Genomic DNA, 20,074 nt, shown 5'->3' with positions numbered 1-20,074 from the left:
GTTTGGTGTGGGTTCACAGTGTGGCGCATATTTGTAACAGTGTTAAAGTTGTTTATACGGTCACCCTCAGTGTGACCTGTATGGCTGTTGATCAATTTTGCCTTGCATTCACTTGTGTGTGTGTAAAAGCTGCATATAATATGTGACTGGGCCGGCACGCTGTTTGTATGGAGGAAAAGCGGACGTGACGACAGGTTGTAGAGGACGCTAAAGGCAGTGCCTTTAAGGAACGCCCCCAATAAGTGAAGTGAAGTGAATTATATTTATATAGCGCTTTTTCTCTAGAGACTCAGAGCGCTTTACATAGTGAAACCCAATATCTAAGTTACATTTAAACCAGTGTGGGTGGCACTGGGAGCAGGTGGGTAAAGTGTCTTGCCCAAGGACACAACGGTAGTGACTAGGATGGCGGAAGCAGGGATTGAACCTGGAGCCCTCAGGTTGCTGGCACGGCCACTCTACCAACCGAGCTATGCCGCTCGGTTGGTAGCGGTATAGCTAGGTTGGTAGAGTGGCCGTGCCATTCTCCCGATTTCCACCCGGACAATAATGTTGTCCGGGTGGAAATCGGGAGAATGGTTGCCCCGCGAGATTTTCGGGAGGGGCACTGAAATTCGGGAGTCTCCCGGGAAAATCGGGAGGTTGAAACCGATACTAATCATTTCTGATATTACATTTTAAAGCATTTATCGGCCGATAATATCTCTAATTGTACCCTTGCATCGTTACTGCACACTCATCAGTTACATGCACACAGGTCTCGGCTTGATATTGTAGTATCTGATAGTCTAACAAATAACATGTTTTGCATAGGGTGAAAGTCAACAACACAGAGAGTGGTACATCATTGTGGGCAGGTAATAGAGTAGGATCACTATGTACACGTGGAACATAGATTCCACCAGAGCAAGTCTCAGCAGATCTGTCGGCGGTATGCCGAGTCCAGACAGCGCTTCATGAGAAACAGACACACGGCTTAGGTATTGTCAAAGGTTAGTTTGTTAGTCACAAACATTCCCTTACTTCAGGGTTATTCAACTGTTGGCCCGCCAAAGCTTTTAATTTGGCCCGCCGAACATCACCCAAAAAGGCTTAATGAAACCATTCAAAACAGGGTTGCTCATGTATGCAGTGCTCCCTCCTCCCTGCAGGGGGAAACAGTGAGGCATATGTGTCACGATGAAGCAGAGATAGCCCTATCAAACCCTAAAATAAAATCTAAATGAATCGCCAAAATCGGACCTTTAACAGCGACTGGACAACAAAGTATGGATGTATTGAAATTTCTGACTTTGTGATGTCTTTTGTATTCGTGGTCGTGTTGTTTTTGGCTATTACACTCTGGCGATGAAAATTGGTTAAATACATGTAGCCCTGAATTTAACCAGATCAGGGACGATAAAGCTACACCTTAGGTTTAATTGTTTTAAACCACATGTGTGCAGTGTTTGTTGTGTGTTTTAACACTAAACCTATTTTATTTATGTAACATACACAATGGGCATTATTTATGGAAAATACACAATGGATGTTATACTTTTGCAATGTTTATATGTTCAGTCTTACAAACTTAAATAAAGGAAGATGTATACAGACGTAAAAATGAGGCAGAAAAATCATTCAAAAGGAACATCAATCACCAACAAAACTTAGCTTCTGTTTCTTTATGCTGTTAACTATCTGTCGAGCTGCGCACACTGGAAACGTGTAGCGAGGGCAGAATAATGAACTTATTGACAGTGCAGTGTGAAAGCGGATGTGTTTACTTTGTAATAAATATAAGGAAACACAGTTTCAAAGGAATATAACCTGTAGAGGCACTTTCTAAAGACACATCCACATTTTGATGTCTGGCCCCTGAGTCCTTGATCTCTTGAAACTGCGGCCCTCTTCATGAAGAAGTTGAATAGCCCTGAGACCTGAGATTACAGACTTTTAGTCTATAAGTACTGGAATTGCAGAACCTGCTGGTACTCTCGCTTTTCAATCAAGTAAGCTTTTATTGGATGATTCGTCACCGGTGTGTGTTTTGATCCATTGCATACCTACGTCGTCCTCCGGTCCGGAAGAGGACGACAAGACCAGCAATATACAATATGAACAGAATGTTGGCTCTTGGATCTAACCTTAAAGGGGAACTGCACTTTTTGGGGAATTTTGTTCACAATCATTATGCAAGACATGAGGATGTTTTTTTTTTTAATGCATTCTTACAATAGAGCCCATGGGAACTGCTCTATTCTGCCTATAAAGCCCTTAAAACATTCAAACACCTCCATTAAGGTTTTATATACATGATGTAAGTAAATATGTAATGTAGTAACGTGCACATTTGTATGAACATTTAATATTTACCAATTTTGATCATTTTAATCATACCTGGAGAATTCATTTCATAAACGTATCACAAAGTTCGCTTTTTCTTCAACAACATGACCGAATATTACTCACTGCAGACTTCATGAGAGCGAACCAACATTAAAACATCACTTACTGTATAAGGTCTGCTGTCATTAGAATGCTGACTGCTGCGATGTTCATATATTCCCGTTTAGAGGAAGAATGATTCATAAATCTTTGCCAACATAATGGGGGTGGAAACAAGCGTCTTTTCGTTTTGTTCTCGCCATTTCCGGGTCTAAATTGGCTGTCAAAATGTACCAACTTGACGCAATACGTCCTCATCCTTCTACCCAGGTGAGAGGCATGATTTATGACCTGGAATAAAGTTTAACGAGCAAGGAAGCAGCTGATCAGTCGATCATGTCAACAGTAGCACACAAGCTCGTAATCAGGGCTCCGCTATAAATAGTTGGTCTGCGTTAGCGCTTATAATAACAATATCACTTAGTTAATATTCAAGTCACAAAATGTAAATGGAGTATTGTTTGTGGTTTTTGAATGTTTTTATTGGGTTTTATGGGCGGAAATCGGAATAGAGTACCTCCCATTGGCTGCGCTGTAAGCAGACTTATGTTTATTTTTTAGTTAGAATGCATAAAAAATATATACATCCGTCATCATCTTTCATGATTGTGAACAAGAGGCAAAATTTAAAAAAAAAAAGTGCAGTTCCCCTTTAAGCCCAAATGACTTTTATTTACATTTATTTCCAAGTTTGAATGCATTAAAAAAAATACATCCGTGATGTCTTTCATAATGATTGTGAACAATTGGCATAGTTCCCCAAAAAAAAGTGCACTTCCCCTTTAAGCTATAAGCCTCAGTTTCATTGTGTTCTTGAGGGGCGCATGCAAAACGCTGTGAGGAAAACCCTCTGCACAGTGGAAAATGTATTTTCTGTTCTGCACTGCTGAGATGCTTTTAGCACTTCCAGCTTCAACATGAGCAGCTTCAGTATGGCATCATCGAAACTTGGCTCATCAGAAAGGAAGGCCTCCACCAATCTCTCTGTGGAGTGAAACTCTCGTTTCAGGTCATGGATGACGGCCTTCATCACCTTGTTCATGCTGTAAAGGTCCGTGTCAGTGATGCTGCGCAAGCACGTGTCCTGCAGCACCTCCTTTGAGAGGCGCTGGATGATTGGCAGGGTGTCACGGGAGTGAACAACCTTCATATGTTTCTTCGGGATGCACGTCAGCAACTGTACGATCAGCACCGCCACCAAGGATAGAACCATCTCCTCCTGCACGGAGGCCGAGCGAGACGGAAGTAACGAAGGACCGCCCATCCTGTCCGAGGGTAAGCTCTTTGACTGGGAAGTGTCCGTAACAAGAATCCCCTGTGCGGAAGGTGGGCGGAGTGGCGATGGCCAAGCAACGCGTATGGCACCGGAGGGCGGGGTCTTTGGCGGTGTGGTGTCTGACTCCATCTCTTCCTGATTGGAGCTTGTTTGTGGCTGTGGTGGCAAATCAGCACATTCCACCTGTGAGGGCATAGTCTTTGGCCTTGTATCAACCGTGTCATCGGGCATACACACAGCCAGCATTTTTTGTGGGCTCACGTTTCCTGAGATGAGCGTGTCGATTTCGCTCATGCAGCCACAGACCTCATCGACATGTTTCCCCCTCTTCATTGGTTCCATTTTAAGCCAGAGGAGAAGTTGCTGTACAAACTTTGTGGCGGTGTCTTCCACGATCTTATGAAGAACTTGAATATTCTCCGGTTTTCCCTCGTTCACCTCCAAGATAAGTGGCTCTGACAAGCGCCTCCACACTCCTGCCGACTGGACCGTGGTACGGTTGGCGGTCATGTAATGGTAGAGTCTGTCAGCCAGTTCTCGTGAGAATATGTCAGCCTCATGTCGAAGCCTGTCCACATCGATGCTGGCCTGCCCTGCTGGCACCACCACTTTGTGAAACACGTCCTCAAGTCCCGACTGGATTCCCCGGAAGCTGAGCACAGTATCAGTGTCAGGGGTGCCGGTATGCGAGACACCCAAGGACATCTTTTTCTCTAAGTGCATTCGCATGCAGCGGCACCGAACCTTCTGCAGCTCAGATGTTAGTTCATCAAACTTGCTTTGGCAAAAGTTCAAAAAGTTGCGTTTCCGGGAAGATTCATTGCTGCTTGTCGGTGATACGCAGCATTCAAAGAACTCACTGAGTTGGTCTTTAATAAGCCCCAGATCGAAATGAGGCGTAGAGGAGCCACTGTGGCTCCCCTCTGTGTGGTCATGATAGTGCAGGTCATTGATGATGGTCTCGACAATTGACGCTGCTGTTTTCTCAAGTTCACAATTTTTTCTGCCAGAAAGGGACGTGTCCTCGCTGTCAGTCCATTTTTGAAGGATGTTCATCACTGCCTCGCTGGTTTTCTCCCGGTTGAATATGCACACGTTCTCACACTTTGCACTACGCAGGGATTCCAGGCTCTTCTTTTTGCGCCAACACGGTCTGAAACACTGCGTGTATACGGCCATCTTGCGCAGATAAACTTTCAGAGCACCGCAAGCCAGCATCACCATCTTGGCCAGAACTTCTATCTTGGTGAAAGTTCCCGGGATGTAAATGAGTGGCGCCAGCTGACTGTCGGTGCTGGTGGCTGAAGACAAGGTGTGATTGACCCTTTGAGAAATCTCCTTCTTGAAGAGAGAGTCCAGCTTTTGGGAGCTCTTGCTGGGCTGCTCCGGGACGCTGAGTGCTGAGGCAAACGCATTGCTCAATCCGCCCTCCACTTGTAGCTTCATTTTTTTCTTGCTCGCATTTTGTATGTGCTGCTTAAACTCCGGGATGATGAGTCGGATGGTGTCTGCGCAAAGTTTCTGCGTGATCTCCGTGCACATGTCCGCCAGGATGACCTGTGTGGCCGAATCAATGTTCCCCGAAGCCAGCATGCTCCACTGGGCGGGCAGGATTCGGTCAAAGTGTTTCTCCACAAGTGGGAGGATGAACTCTGCTTTGATCGTGTAATTGTCTGACTCCATAACGACGATTACTTAAGTGTCTGCTAGAGTTCAGGCAGCGGGAGTCACTGCTCCATTTGCAGCATGGCAGACGGAAACCTTTACGACTTTGTGACATTGAGGCTTTTTATCAGAGAAAGCAAGTAAGTCCTGTCTTTATGACCAAATAATTATGACATCACAAAGCTTTTCTTCAGTTGACACCTTTAATTATCACTTAATTATGTCATTGTTAGCTACTTTAGTTGTTTTGGAACACCAGTGTCAAAAAGGCCGAATACAGAAATTGTATTTGGATGACGCAGGATTTTTTTAAGTTGTGGTTGATAAAAGACTATCTTGTGGTCAATATGGATTAAAAAAAATAAGTTGAGAATCATAACAAGAAAGTTTAAAATGCAGACACCACATTGGGTGTCTTATTCCTTTGTCGCGGTTTAATGATATTCCAAAACATCAGTCTGACTTTTACTAATTTATTGACGCTCAATCTTCCTCGTGAAGTACCATATATGTTTTTTTCTAAGGATCAGGCAGGCTTTAATGCTCATCTGCCCCAGTGTTGAATATCAACACCTCCTTGAGCTTTTTCTTCTGTTTGAAATCATTACACTGTGCTTCTGGTTTTAAGATCAAGACTGGGACATATAGATGCAACAGAAGTCCAGAAGTCTTTTTGATGCAAGACTAACATAATGTTCTTTACTGAACAGATTTTTTGCAAGTCACAAACTATGCGGCCATATAAATAATGTGGCATCATTAAAGCGGACCAAGTCTGATGTGACTTTAAATCATGTGGAGGGTCAGATTTGTCCCGCAGGCCTTGACTCACTGTAGAGCTACTCAGAAAAAACAGGTAATTGATTCTCACTGCACTTTATTTACGAGCGGATCTGCGCTCTGCAGTAATTGTCATTAAACATAGGCGTATATGTCTCAGTTTGTGAGCTACTAGTAGCTTGCAAGCTACCTGCCATCAACGCTAAAATACACATCTCAGTTCAAAGCATTGATTTAAATTTAGTGGTACACATTAAGGAACAATTAAGGGGTCACAGTACAAAGCAGGGGTGTCAAACTTGTTTATATTAAGGGCCACTTTAATTGATGTTGCGGACCACACTTAAGGGCATGACAGGCCACTTTAATGACATGATGGACCACATTAAATTTGACATATTTCAAATGAAATGACAGGCCACTTTGATGACGTGACAGACCATGTAAAATGATGTGACGGACCACATTGAATGACATGGCGGGCCACTTTATTGATGTGACAGACCACTTAAAACGACGTAACAGACCACATTAAATGATGTGGCAGACCGCATTAAATTACATGACAGGCCACTTTAATGACGAGAAGGACCACTTAAAATGACGTGACAGACATTTAATTGATACGGCGGGCCACAATAAACAACGTGAAGAAACGCATTGAATAACGCGACAGAAAACATTGAATGACATGGCGGGCCACCCTAATGATGTGACGGACCACGTTTATGACGTGGACGACCACATTAAATGATGTGGCGGGCCAGATCTGGCCCCCGGGACTTAAGTTGAACACATCTGATACACAGTATTGCACTAACAAAACATGCAGTTACACAACATCACATTTTGTCAAAGATTTTTCTGGGGCTGGAAATGTGATTTTATGCACTTGAGATCTGCTGGATTCATCATTTTCTTTCGTCATCAAACCACTTTCTATTTTAGCAAAAGTATTTACAATCAAATTAAAGCAGGGTAAAGAAATTTGGTAACCTAACTGCTGAAGCACGAATGAGCGAGGATCAACTATATTTCCTCCAAATCAACAAACTCTTGCAGTGTTTGTGTCCTCTTCGGTACGTTGGTGACCATCTCCTGCACGGACGATGGCTGGTGGGACGAAGCCCAAGCATAACGTGGTGTGATACTACCTTTCTTGCTCGATTCGTTATTTGCAGGTGGGGTCTTTGGCCAAATGTCCTGCAGACTTGGTAGTGAAATTGTATTTGGCACCATGGTTCCTGTGATTAGCGTGTCGATGTCATTCAAGCAACAGATGACCTCATCAGTGTGATTCCCCTTTGTCATCGGTTCCATCTTGAGCCAGAGGAGATGTTGCTGTACAAACTTTGTGGCGGTATCTTCCACAATCTTATGTAGAACTTGAATATTCTCTGCTTTTTTTCCGTCCACCTCCACGATGAGCAACTCAGAGAAGCGCTTCCAGACTTCTGCTGACTGGACCGTAGTCCGGTTGGTCGCCATGTAACGAAAGATTCTGTCCTTCATTTCTTGTGTGAGTCTGTCTGCTTCGTGTCGGAGCCTGTCCACATCTACACCGGCATCCACTGGTACCGGCACTCTGTGAAACACCTCCTCAACAAGTGACTGGATTCCTCGCAAACTGAACAGATTATCGAAATCAGGCTTGTGGGGCTGCAGTACACTGCTAGGAAGGGAAATCTCTGTTTCACTTTGCATTCGCATGCAGCAACACCGAACCTTCTGCATATCAGAGGTCAGAGTGTCCAAAGTCCTTCGGCAAAAGTTCAAAAAGTTGCGTTTGCGGGAAGATTCAATGCTGCTTGCCGGTGATACGCAGCATTCAAAGAACTCACAGAGTTGGTCTTTTATGAGACCCAGATTGAAATAAGGCGTAGATGTGCGACTGCGGCCCCCGTCTGTGCGGTCAGAATAGTGCAGGTTGATGATGGTCTCGACAACCAGTGCTGCTGTTTTTTCAACTTCACGAGTCATCCTGAGTGAGAGGGACTCATCCTCGCTGTAAGTCCATTTTCGGAGGATGTTTATCACCGCCTCTCTGGTTTTCTCATGGTTCAATACGCACACATTCCCACACTTTGCACCATGGAGGGATTTCTGGCTTTTCTGTTGGCACCAACCTCGTCTGAAGCACTGCATGTCTGTGGCCATCTTGCTCAGATAAACCTTCAGAGCTCCGCAAGCCAGCAGCACCATCTTGGCCAGAACTTCTATCCTGGCAAAAGTTCCTGGGATGTAAAGGAGAGGCACCAGCTGACCGTCAGCGTTGATGGCTGTAGACATGGTGTGATTGACCCTCTGAGAAATCTCCTTCTTGAAGAGCGAGTCCAGCTTTTGGGCGTTAATACAGGGCTGCTCTGGGACATGGAGTGCCAAAGCAAAGGCGCTGCACAATCCACCCTCCACCTTGAGCTTCATTCTTCTCTTTCCCGCAGTCTGAATGCGCAGCTTAAAGTCCGGGATGATTAGTCGAATGGTGTCTGCGCAAAGTTTCTGTGTGATTTCTGTGCACATGTCCGCCAGGATGACCTGTGTGGCCAAATCCAGGCTCCCCGCAACCAGCATGCTCCACTGGGCGGGCAGGATGCGGTCAAAGTATTTGTCCACAAGCGGAAGGATGACCTCTGCTTTGATTGGGTAATTCTCCAAGTCCATTGTTGTGTTGACTTAGACGTTGACTCCAGTTTAGACAGCGGGACACACTGCTCCACGTGCTTTTAAGACTTTGTGACATCATGAGGCTTTTTAATCAAAATGAAAGTAATCCCTGTCTTTATTTGGTCTGTATGATCTCATAATTCTCTCAGCATTCATTGCCCTTTTTGCAATTTGATTTCATTCAAATACTTTCTACATGTTGCTCAATTGGGAGACTACTTTTTGAAAAAAGTACTTGAGGCTCAGGGTGTAGTCCCAATGACACACAACCCAGCTTAGAGCCTCTGCCTGGACTGGATGTGATTTTGTTCTTTGTGTACTGTGACGCATGCATCAGGAAGTAGGTTCAGTGTTTGTTTGGATTTGTTTTACTTTCTTTTCTTCATGCAACAATAAAACAAAGCAAGGAAGAAAAGCTGTCTGTGGTTCATGTTTCAGAAATAGAAATGAAAAATGTTTCAATTTTTTGGTGATTGTGATGACCAGAACTTTCAAAGCATCGTTTTCACTCATTCACACGCTAGATGTTGCGAAGGTCTAGTTTTGCCACGTAGGGCGATCGGAAGGATCCCAGGTAGAGACTCCCATCATGCTCATGGACCTCACTGATGTAAGCCGCCACTTGCCCGCTTGGGTCGTGGAAGCTCCGAGAGCAGAGTCCGCCATCGTGGAGCTCGGCCACCAGGCTGTAACGCGGGACAAACTTCATCATCATTTCCTGGCTGAAGAGCTGGTGGAAGGAGACCAACAAGTCACACACACACTTGGCTGACAATACTTGGACTGCAGGCGGGAGAAGATGTGGTTACCTTGAAGAGGAGTTTCTTGATCCAGGGTCTCTGGGACAAGAAGTCCAACATCGAGAAGCCAGGGTTTGGACGCACTGCAGACATGGCCACCCAGTATCCACCACTGGAGCTGGGACGGATATTGTCAGGGAAACCAGGTAGGTTGTCCATGAATGTGTCCATACCGCCTTTGTTTAGACCCGCCACATGGATTCTGATGAGTCAAAGTCTAATAAATGCTACTAATTGTGTGATGATAGCCTTGCTAGTGAACACATGCTAATAAAAGGTAAAAAGTCCTGGTGGGGTACCTGCGTATCCGGGCCATTGTGGTCTCGGCCACCAGGACCGACTCTTCGTCAGACAGCAGTTGGATACCGTTTGGGAATCGAAGGTTTTCCATGACGACGCTCAGCTCTCTACTCTCTGTGTCATACTCCAATACTCTTAACAGGAAGTAGAATGACGTGACTCTCCGTGACTTCACAAGTGTCGAAAGTCATTGAGGTGGTTAAACATACCGTCCATCAGCCGTGGCCTCCATGATGAGATGCAAGTAATCTCTGCGCTGCCACCTGCTACTGGAGGAGGTGAAGTACACCTTCTTGCCATCCTGTGTCACCGCCAGGTCATTGATGAACATCAACTTCCTGCCGGCAACCACCTGCCCACCTGCCACCAGCTGTGTGGACTCGCCTGTAAACAAAGACCATGCGTCTTTTCCTCTCGTCGCATGACACGCGGCTCAAGTGGATGGCTCACCTGTAGTGGGGTTGACCTCGAACACGCCCAAGTAGGCGTCGGCTACAAACAAAGTCCCGTTGGGTCCCACTCGGATCCCCAGCGGTCTTCCACAGGTGATCTCGTCCTCTGTGGAGCCTAGACCGGGACACAAGTAATTTGTCGACCAATAATAATAAACGGTTGAGTTTCATACAGCCTGCATGGTGGACAAGGTCATCAAATGGAGGCTTCGAATCTTCGATTGGGAATCTTTCTGTTTTCGCAATTTGCTTTCTCCCACATTCCAAGAACATGAAGGTTATTTTAATTGGGGACTCTAAATTGTCCATAAGGGTGTGTGTGTGATGGCGTGATTGTGTATAGGTGTCCTGTGATTGGCTGGTAACCAGTCCAGGCAGTACCTGTTTGTTCTGGCACTAGTCAACATAATCCACAGTGCTTACATGTTCTAATTCCAGTAATGACTTACATTCATGTATTAACTTGTGTTCTCTTTGCTGCAAGTCTTGAAACAGGTCTCGAAGAAAATTTACTTCACAGGCTGTGCAGCGGTGTCCAAACTACGACCCGCCGACGTCTTCAATTTGGCCCGTGAGACTTGATGAGTTTGGGAGATCGCATTCATTTTAGTAGTCTGCCAACTTTGATGCTGCAATATTGTTGCCTGGTGGTCAAAATTAGTGATTCAGCTCAATTACCTTTAATTATGCTCTAAATAGAGGGTAGAAGCAGCATTTACTTATACTTTACTAAATGCAAACAGCCTTCCATAGTCATGGTGCAAAAAAAAAAACATCCAACCAACACAAATTGTCAACAGACACTGTCACACATAAAACAACTTGCAGACTGAACTTTGTGGACATTATAAAAAACATCAATGCACCATACAAAATTCAAAATGACACCCATTTAAATGCATTACAAAGCATGATGGGAAAAATGCAAAACACTTATCTATGTTTGGCACATTTTAGCTGCTTGATATTTCTGATTACAAAACTTTAAGAAGGTCGTCACGGAAGTAAACAAAGTAGAAGTCTATCTTTCACATACTCTTAATATCCAATTATAATAATTATTAATTAGATATTAATTCTATTAATACAATATGTAAACATACACATGTATGTGGCATATATATATATATGTATATATATATATATATATATATATGTATATATATATATGTATATATATATATATATATATGTATATATATATATATATATGTATATATATATATATATGTATATATATATATATATATATATATATATGTATGTGTATATATATATATATATATATATATATATATATATATATATATATATATATATATATATATATATATATATATATATATATATATATATGTATATATACATATATGTATATATATATATATATATGTATATATATATATATATATATATATATATATATATATATATGTATATATGTATGTAGTTACTTTACATGCTTTCGGCCCTCGACCTAATTTTTTTAGCCCAATGCGGCTCCACAAGTCAAAAAGTTGGACACCCCTGCCATAGTGTGTCACGTTGCTTCATAAAGTTAGGCTGTACATCTTATGTTTAAAGGCCTACTGAAATGAATTTTTTTTATTTAAACGGGGATAGCAGATCTATTCTATGTGTCATACTTGATCATTTCGCGATATTGCCATATTTTTGCTGAAAGGATTTAGTATAGAACAACGACGATAAAGATTGCAACTTTTGGTATCTGATAAAAAAAAAAGGCTTGCACCTACCGGAAGTAGCGTGACGTAGTCAGTTGAACATATACGCAAAGTTCCCTATTGTTTACCATGATGGCCGCATGAAGTGAGAGAGATTCGGACCGAGAAAGCGACAATTTCCCCATTAATTTGAGCGAGGATGAAAGATTTGTGGATGAGTAAAGTGCAAGTGAAGGACTAGTGGGGAGTTGAAGCTATTCAGATAGGGAAGATGCTGTGAGAGCCGGGGGTGACCTGATATTCAGCTGGGAATGACTACAACAGTAAATAAACACAAGACATATATATACTCTATTAGCCACAACACAACCAGGCTTATATTTAATATGCCACAAATTAATCCTGCATAAAAACACCTGCGTGTTTGTTATGCTAGCTCCTAGCTCCTCTGCTAGCTCCTAGCTCCATAGAACACGCCAATACAATTCAAACACCTGATCAACACACACAATCACTCAGCCCAAAAGACCGTTTACCTAACCCAAGGTTCATAAAGCTTATATATTTTTAAAAAGTTACGTACGTGACGCGCACATACGGTCAAGTTATCGAATGTTTAGCAGCCAAGGCTGCATACTCACGGTACCTGATATTCAGCTGGGAATGACTACAACAGTAAATAAACACAAGACATATATAAACTCTATTAGCCACAACACAACCAGGCTTATATTTAATATGCCACAAATTAATCCTGCATAAAAACACCTGCGTGTTTGTTATGCTAGCTCCTCTGCTAGCTCCTAGCTCCATAGAACACGCCAATACAATTCAAACACATGATCAACACACACAATCACTCAGCCCAAAAGACCGTTCACCTAACCCAAGGTTCATAAAGCTTATATATTTTAAAAAAGTTACGTACATACGCAAAAAAAAGCCAAAGCTGCATACTCACAGTAGCACGTCTGCGTCTTTGTCATCCAAATCAAAGTAATCCTGGTAAGAGTCTGTGTTGTCCCAGTTCTCTACAGGCGTCTGTGTATCCAAGTCAAATGTCCTCCTGGTTAGAGTCTCTGTTATCCGAGTTCTTCCATCTTGACTGCATCTTTCGGGAATGTAAACAAAGAAGCGCCGGCTGTGTACTGTTGTGGCTGACTACGTTTGAAAAATACGTCCATTTCGCACCGACAACTTTCTTCTTTGCTTGCTCAGCTTCCTTCTTCATAATGCAATGAACATGATTGAAACAGATTCACGAACACAGATGTCCAGAATACTGTGGAATTATGAAATGAAAACAGAGCTTTTTCGTATTGGCTTCAATGTGGAAGGCATACCCGTGTTCGCCGGGCCACGTCACGCGCATACGTCATCCTCAGAGGCGTTTCGAACCGGAAGTTTAGCGGAAAATTTAAAATGTCACTTTATAAGTTAACCCGGCCGTATTGGCATGTGTTATAATGTTAAGATTTCATCATTGATATATAAACTATCAGACTGCGTGGTCGGTAGTAGTGGGTTTCAGTAGGCCTTTAACTATTAGGTTTTTGGGAATTACTATTGACTTAGGGCACCGGCGTCAAACTCAAGGCATTTTATGTGGCCCGTGAACCGCTGGAAATAATATACGTCAATAAAGTACCATATCATTTTACATGAAATGTATTCAGGTTCCAATATATCATCATACTTAACAGTTTATGTCAAAATAAAAACAAATACTTAAACATCTGCTTGACTTAAGATTTCAGAGCAAGTTATTCATCAAATTGTAAATGACAATAGATTTTACGGTACAATTTATTGTGGTTTTTACAGCATATTACTGTAAATTGAAAAAACCCCATCTACCACTGTTTTTAATAGTAAAATATATGGTTGTTTTAACAGTGTATTCCTGCAAATGGAAAAAAACGGTACCACATTTTTTTACGGTAAAAAACCGGCAGCTCAAATGCCAGAATAAAAAATGTTAATGTATTCCATAAATGTAAAAACCAAGGTAAATCAGGCAGGCATATACGTATGAGGGGGCAGTGAGAAATGTGAAGGGGGCATATTGTGTACACCTATTTTCTGTGCTAATACACTATTAACATTGCCTTCTTCATTGAATGTGGTTGTTGGCTACGTGTCCAACTCCAACCTGGAGAAGTGGGATGCACTTTGTCAGGCCGGGTGTACCACCTGAAGACTAAGCCCCTGCTGGTATAGCTCTTCAGGGGTATGCAAGCCTCTGACCACAATAGGGTGGCAATGCCTCAGGGGGGAAGCTAAAACAAGTAAAGTCAATAAAATAAAGTATCATTCATCCACATTTGATCAACATTTATCTCAACTTGACGGCATGATTCTTAAACTGAATTTAACCTTAAGTAGGACTTCACACACAATAGTCTAAATTACAAAACTGAAAGGTACAGTAGTCTTATGAATAGTACAAAAACATTCTTCTCTCTCTCTCTCTCTCTCTCTCTCTCTCTCTAGGTCGTCCTCAGACGAGCCTTCCATCCTCAATTCCAGTTATCCCGGTTCTCAATACCTCTGCTTAGCGCTCCTGCGTCTTCTTTGAGTACATCCACAAATGTTACTGTGGGACGTGCCCATGTGTTGGTTCCCTCTACCCTGCCTGGTAGATCCTGATGTCCTTGGCAGTGCCCTGCGAGTCTCATTCTCCCGGCTGCTATTTTGTTACCCTGAATATTCTTTGGTAACATGTGCGCCCTTGTTGATGGTGAGAACTACATGTAGCATTCTGGTGTAGCGCCCGTTTATAAGAGCCTTCTGCAGCGTTGGCTTCAGGGTCCAGCATTCACTGCCATAAAAGAGGACAGATTCTACCGTCGCATAGAACAAGCAAAATTGGTTTCTCGTGGGAGTTTAGAGTTCCATACACTGGCCATGCCATTCAGGGCCTTCCTCAATTTTAGGTCTTGTTCTGTCGAGTTAACCCATGAGCCCACAACCCTCAGGTTGACCACCTCCGTTTTCTTGGCATTCAGTCTTAGGCCGACCTCGGCACACTCTGACTGCACTCTGCTCAAAAGCTCTTGTGCTTGTTCCATATGGTTGGAGAACAGGCAGATGTCGTCCGTGTAGTCGAGGTCAGTTAGGACTACGGCAGGGCCTCGATGATGCAAGAGTAAGACCAACATGCTCAACCTAGTTTATCATCAGGTCAGCTGCATCATGCCTCAAAGCCTCTGCATTCTAGTAATGAGTAATGTGCGGATCAATGCTGAAATATCGACACCAGATCTTTATGCTGTAATATTAATTCTCAAGTCAAAATATCGATACTTTTGATACTTAAGTTATTTGTGATTATGTATATCAACATCAGGATCACAGTGTTAGGTCATTAATTTGGTGGGAAGTACTTTTTCTTCTGCATAGGTAAGAACGTTCAGCGAGACTACTGACCAGCTCCACGAAGCTGTTCGACGAAGAGTCCCAAAAGCATGCTAATGTTGGTAATGCTGCCTGAGGCTGAGCCAATCAGTGGCCACGATACTGAAAAGCACGGTGTGTACTACTGTAGTCTTGGTATCTTTAGTTCATTTAGCCATTTTTAACTGATTTTCTACTTGTTTCTAAATAGTTTGAATGATGTTTTTACCACATGGAAGTTTCCCCAGTCTCGTCACCGTGTGGATCCTTCGACCAATCAGCTTCACGATCCTCCCGTCAGCTGTTCCGCTAAACAGAACATCTGCACACACGAGAGAGCAGTTGGTGTTTTCTAATGGCAGCCAATAGGAACCCGGCTGACCTCCGATGTTGGCGATGGACTCGGGTCCCACAATGAGGTCCTCAAAGAGCCTCTGAGCGTGTCGGAGCTTCAGGTTGGCCTCCCAGCAGCCCGACATGAGCGGAGGCTCCTTCAGCCTGCGGAACAAAGCAAAACACTTTCACTTTTCCTTCAGCTTCTCGGCTCCCAGCGATGGACAGAAGGGGGCGGGGCCTCACATGAAGACTTCAGGCTGGATGGGAGACTCCAGGATGAGGACGACGACCAGCAGAGGAAGCAACAGGAAGCCGCCCACCGACAACAAAGTCACCTGAAAAACGCGCCCACTGTACGTGCTGAAACAGGAAGTGACATCATCAGTCAGCTTGAAGGTGAGTTTCACATTTACAAATCTTTTAAGGTGACCCGCTATGGCATTTAAGGTGGCCTTCCATGTTATTTGATGTTTGTCGTACATTATTTTATGTGGCCTACTACATAATCTACGTGGTCCCCCACATTTAATTTGGCCTGTCAAAAGTATTTCAAGTGGCCTACCAGATTATTTATGTCATCCGCCATATGGCTTTATGTGTCCTGCCACTTCATTTCTGTGGGCAGTCGCATTATTTATGTGGCCTACCACATCATTTATGTGGTTTGCCACATCATTTTGTAGCGCCACATCATTTAAACTGGCCCGCCATGTCATCTAATGTGATCCAATACATTATTTTATGTGGCTTTCCAAGTCATTCTATGTTGGCCGTACATTATTTTATGTGGCCTGCCACGTAATTTTATATGGCTTAATACATAATTTATGTGGTCCACAACATTATTTTGTTTGGCCTGCCAAAGCATTTGAAGTGGCCTAATACATAATTGATGTGGTCCGCAACATTCTTTCATTTGGCCTAACACATCACGTGGTCCGCTATATTATTTTTTTGTGGCCTGCCACATCATTTATGTGCGCCGCCATATTATTCTCTATGGCCTACCACATCATTTATGTGGTTTGCCACATCATTTTGTAGCGCCACATCATTTAAGTTGGCCCGCCATGTCATTTAATGTGGTCCAATACATTATTTTATGTGGCTTTCCAAGTCATTCTATGTTGGCAGTACATTATTTTATTTGGCCTGCCTAAGCATTTGAAGTGGCCTAATACATAATTTATGTGGTCCACAACATTCTTTCATTTGGCCTGCCAAAGCATTTCATTTGGCCTACCACATCACATGGTCCGCTATATTATTATTTTGTGGCCAGCCACCTCATTTATGTGCGCCGCCATATTATTTTATATGGCCTACCACATCATCTGTGTTTTGCCATGTCATCTTGTAGCCCGCCACATTATTTAAGGTGGCTCGCCATGTCATTTAACGTGGTCCAATACATTATTTTATGTGGCTTTCTATGTCATTCAATGTTGGCTGTACATTATTTTACGTGGCCTGCCACTTAATTTTAAATGACCTTATGTGGTCCAAAACATTATTTTTATTTGGCCTGCCAAAGCATTTGGGCTGGCCTAATACATCATTCATGTGGTCCACAACATTCTTTCATTTGGCCTGCCAAAGCATTTGATATGGCCTACCACATCATTTATGTGGCCTGTCAAATCATTTATGTGCTACGCCATATTATTTTATATGGCCCTCCACATAATTTATGTGGTTTGCCATATTATTTATGTGGCCTGCCATATAATTTTGTAGCCCGCCATGTCATTTAAAGTGACTCGCCATACCATTTATCTGGAACAATACATTATTTCATGTGGCTTTCTATGTCATTCTATGTTGGCCGTACATTATTTTATGTGGCCTGCCACATAATTTTAAATGACCTGATGTGGTCCAAAACATTATTTTTATTTGGCCTGCCAAAGCATTTGATGTGGCCTAATACATCATTCATGTGGTCCACAACATTCTTTCATTTGGCCTGCCAAAGCATTTGATATGGCCTACCACATCATTTATGTGGCCTGCCACATCATTTATGTGCTACGCCATATTATTTATGTGGCCTGCCATATCATTTTGTAGCCCGCCACATCATTTAAAGTGACTCGCCATACCATTTATCTGGAACAAATACATTATTTTATGTGGCTTTCTATGTCATTCTATGTTGGCCGTACATTATTTTATGTGGCCTGGCACATCATTTTAAATGACCTTATGTGGTCCGAAACATTATTCTACTTGGCCTGCCAAAGCATTTGAGGTGGCCTAATACATCATTCATGTGGTCCACAACATTATTTCATTTGGCCTCCCTAAGCATTTGATATGGCCTACCACATCATTTATGTCCTCCGCCATATTATTTTATATGGCCCACCACATAATTTATGTGGTTTGCCATATTATTTTATGTGGCCTGCCGTATCATTTTGTAGCCCGCCACCTCATTTAAATTGGCTCGCCATACCATTTATCTGGAACAATACATTATTTTATGTGGCCTTCCATATCTTCCTATGATGGCCGTGCATTATTTATGTGGCCTGCCACGTACTTTTACATGGCCCACAGCATTATTTCATTTGGTCTGCCAAAGCATTTGAAGTGACCTACCACATCATTTATGTGCTCTGCCATATTATTTATATGGCCTACCACGCCATTTACTGTATGTGGTCCACCACATTATTTTATATGGCCTACTACTTCATTAATGTGGCCTGCCATCTCATTTATGTGGTCCACCACCGCCATATTATTTAATGTGTGACGTATGTATTGCATTGTGTATGTGGTGACGCATGTATGTGGTGAAATGTATTGCCTGCAACTGCATATATTCGACACTTTCATATTAAAAAAATAAAAATAATTATTTTGGGGTTATGAAAAATAAATATCTAACTTGACTTAGAATTTCAAAGCAAGGTATTCATCAAAACAAATGCTTACGCAGGGCCAGCATATTGTGATGTGGCCAACAAGGGAAACGAGTTTGACAGCCTGCTTTATTTAGAGTATATTTTGTATGGAGGAAGAAGAGCACAAAAGTAGACTGATGGTGTGGCGATGTTAAACTTAAATGTTGCTGTTAGCTCCAGGAAGTAAACAAACAAACAAACAACCACATTCCTTCGTCAGTTACGGCTTTTCAAAATAAAAGCCATCAAGGCATTTCACAAGAATACCTCCATTTTTTTTTATTGGGCAACATGGAGCGTTAGCTAACATGCTAACGTCATCTTGGCTTTATTGCGGCGCTCAAAGTGACTCTTTGGTGCTTTTAAACGTCCTATCAAGTGTTGTCTCTCCTCCCCCCCACATCCTGGATGCGGATCACTCAGGTCCAATCGAGTCAGCGATGCTGGTTCGGTATCTTACCCCGAGCCCTTGTGTACGTGCTCCGGAAGTTCGTCGGTGATAATCTGGGCTCGCTGCTGCCGACGGAACCGCAGCCCTGCCGTCTCATTCATGCTGGAGCCTTAATTGTCCCAGTTCGGCGATCGGCTCGTTTGTTGTGGTTTAGAGACGACGGAACCCGGGTACCTTTGACCCACTGAGCAGCATCCGGCAAGACTTCAAAATAAAACATGTCGAAAACATTGTGTAAAAAGGGAGAGAGATTAAAACGACTGAAATAAAACAGTCGCTAAAGAGTGAGATTTAAAAATAAATAAATACAATTTTCTGTAGAAAAATGCGTTTTTCAAAAATTATACCCAAAAGACGCAAATGTCGTTCAGTCATCTAAAAAAAACATACGCACTGCAAAATACACGAAAAAATAACAATTATGTTCATCATAACAAAATTAATTTTGAGGACGTCCTCGGTGTACGAAAGCCAGTTTCCACCGCAAAAAATACCCCATTGATCATGATCAAGGTCTTGATCAGGAGATTCATTCATTTTTTTTGGTCATTTTTCATTCATTTATTTATTTCAGGCAATGACATAAAAAATTACAAAATTTACAACACATAATAATATAAATTAATATAGTGCAAAAGGTAATGTATATTATGTAGTGCATGATTGTCCAGTTTGGCCTGATAGGGAGTGGGAAGATGATCATTTATTTAATTCCACCCCCAGTTCTCCATTCAGTGATTATTCTTACTTTGTTCAAGGATTATTATACAGATGTTGTATCATAGTGGCATTACCACAGGTAACAATTATTACACCGTAACAATAATTTGTATCAACAATGTAGGAATAATGAATATACCAACAATGGTAATAGACAACATAGGTGCTAGGGTGCACCTCCTGGTACTCTAGCACCTCCAAAACCCTCAA

General features: G+C 42.5%; 2 protein-coding genes across 3 annotated transcripts in view; one reads left to right on the top strand and one right to left on the bottom strand.

The window, feature by feature from the left end:
- The window catches only part of entpd6 (ectonucleoside triphosphate diphosphohydrolase 6), a 104,731-nt gene that overhangs the window by 2,761 nt on the left and 81,896 nt on the right, over window positions 1-20,074 (top strand). The window contains exons 2-3 of one of the 2 annotated variants that reach the window (XM_062059372.1): window positions 15,452-15,580; window positions 15,657-16,177. The gene's annotated coding sequence lies outside the window, so the exon portion shown is untranslated. Of the gene's footprint in view, window positions 1-13,429; window positions 15,581-15,656; window positions 16,178-20,074 lie in introns of those variants that run through there. The other variant, XM_062059371.1, reaches the window with a different exon arrangement.
- apmap (adipocyte plasma membrane associated protein) lies at window positions 8,910-19,347 on the bottom strand. Its single transcript, XM_062059373.1, has 9 exons — window positions 19,154-19,347; window positions 16,025-16,141; window positions 15,828-15,943; window positions 15,675-15,767; window positions 10,363-10,479; window positions 10,122-10,296; window positions 9,912-10,046; window positions 9,622-9,814; window positions 8,910-9,542 (listed from the first exon to the last, which is right to left on the bottom strand). Exons 1-9 carry the CDS (start codon window positions 19,243-19,245, stop codon window positions 9,333-9,335), a joined length of 1,248 nt encoding a protein of 415 aa, XP_061915357.1. The 5' UTR covers window positions 19,246-19,347; the 3' UTR covers window positions 8,910-9,332.

The sequence above is a fragment of the Entelurus aequoreus genome, linkage group LG09, assembly GCF_033978785.1.
Source record: "Entelurus aequoreus isolate RoL-2023_Sb linkage group LG09, RoL_Eaeq_v1.1, whole genome shotgun sequence".
NCBI classification, from domain to species: Eukaryota; Metazoa; Chordata; class Actinopteri; order Syngnathiformes; family Syngnathidae; genus Entelurus; species Entelurus aequoreus.
Note: the sequence above shows the minus strand (reverse complement) of the source record. Positions and strands in the feature narration are given on the sequence as shown.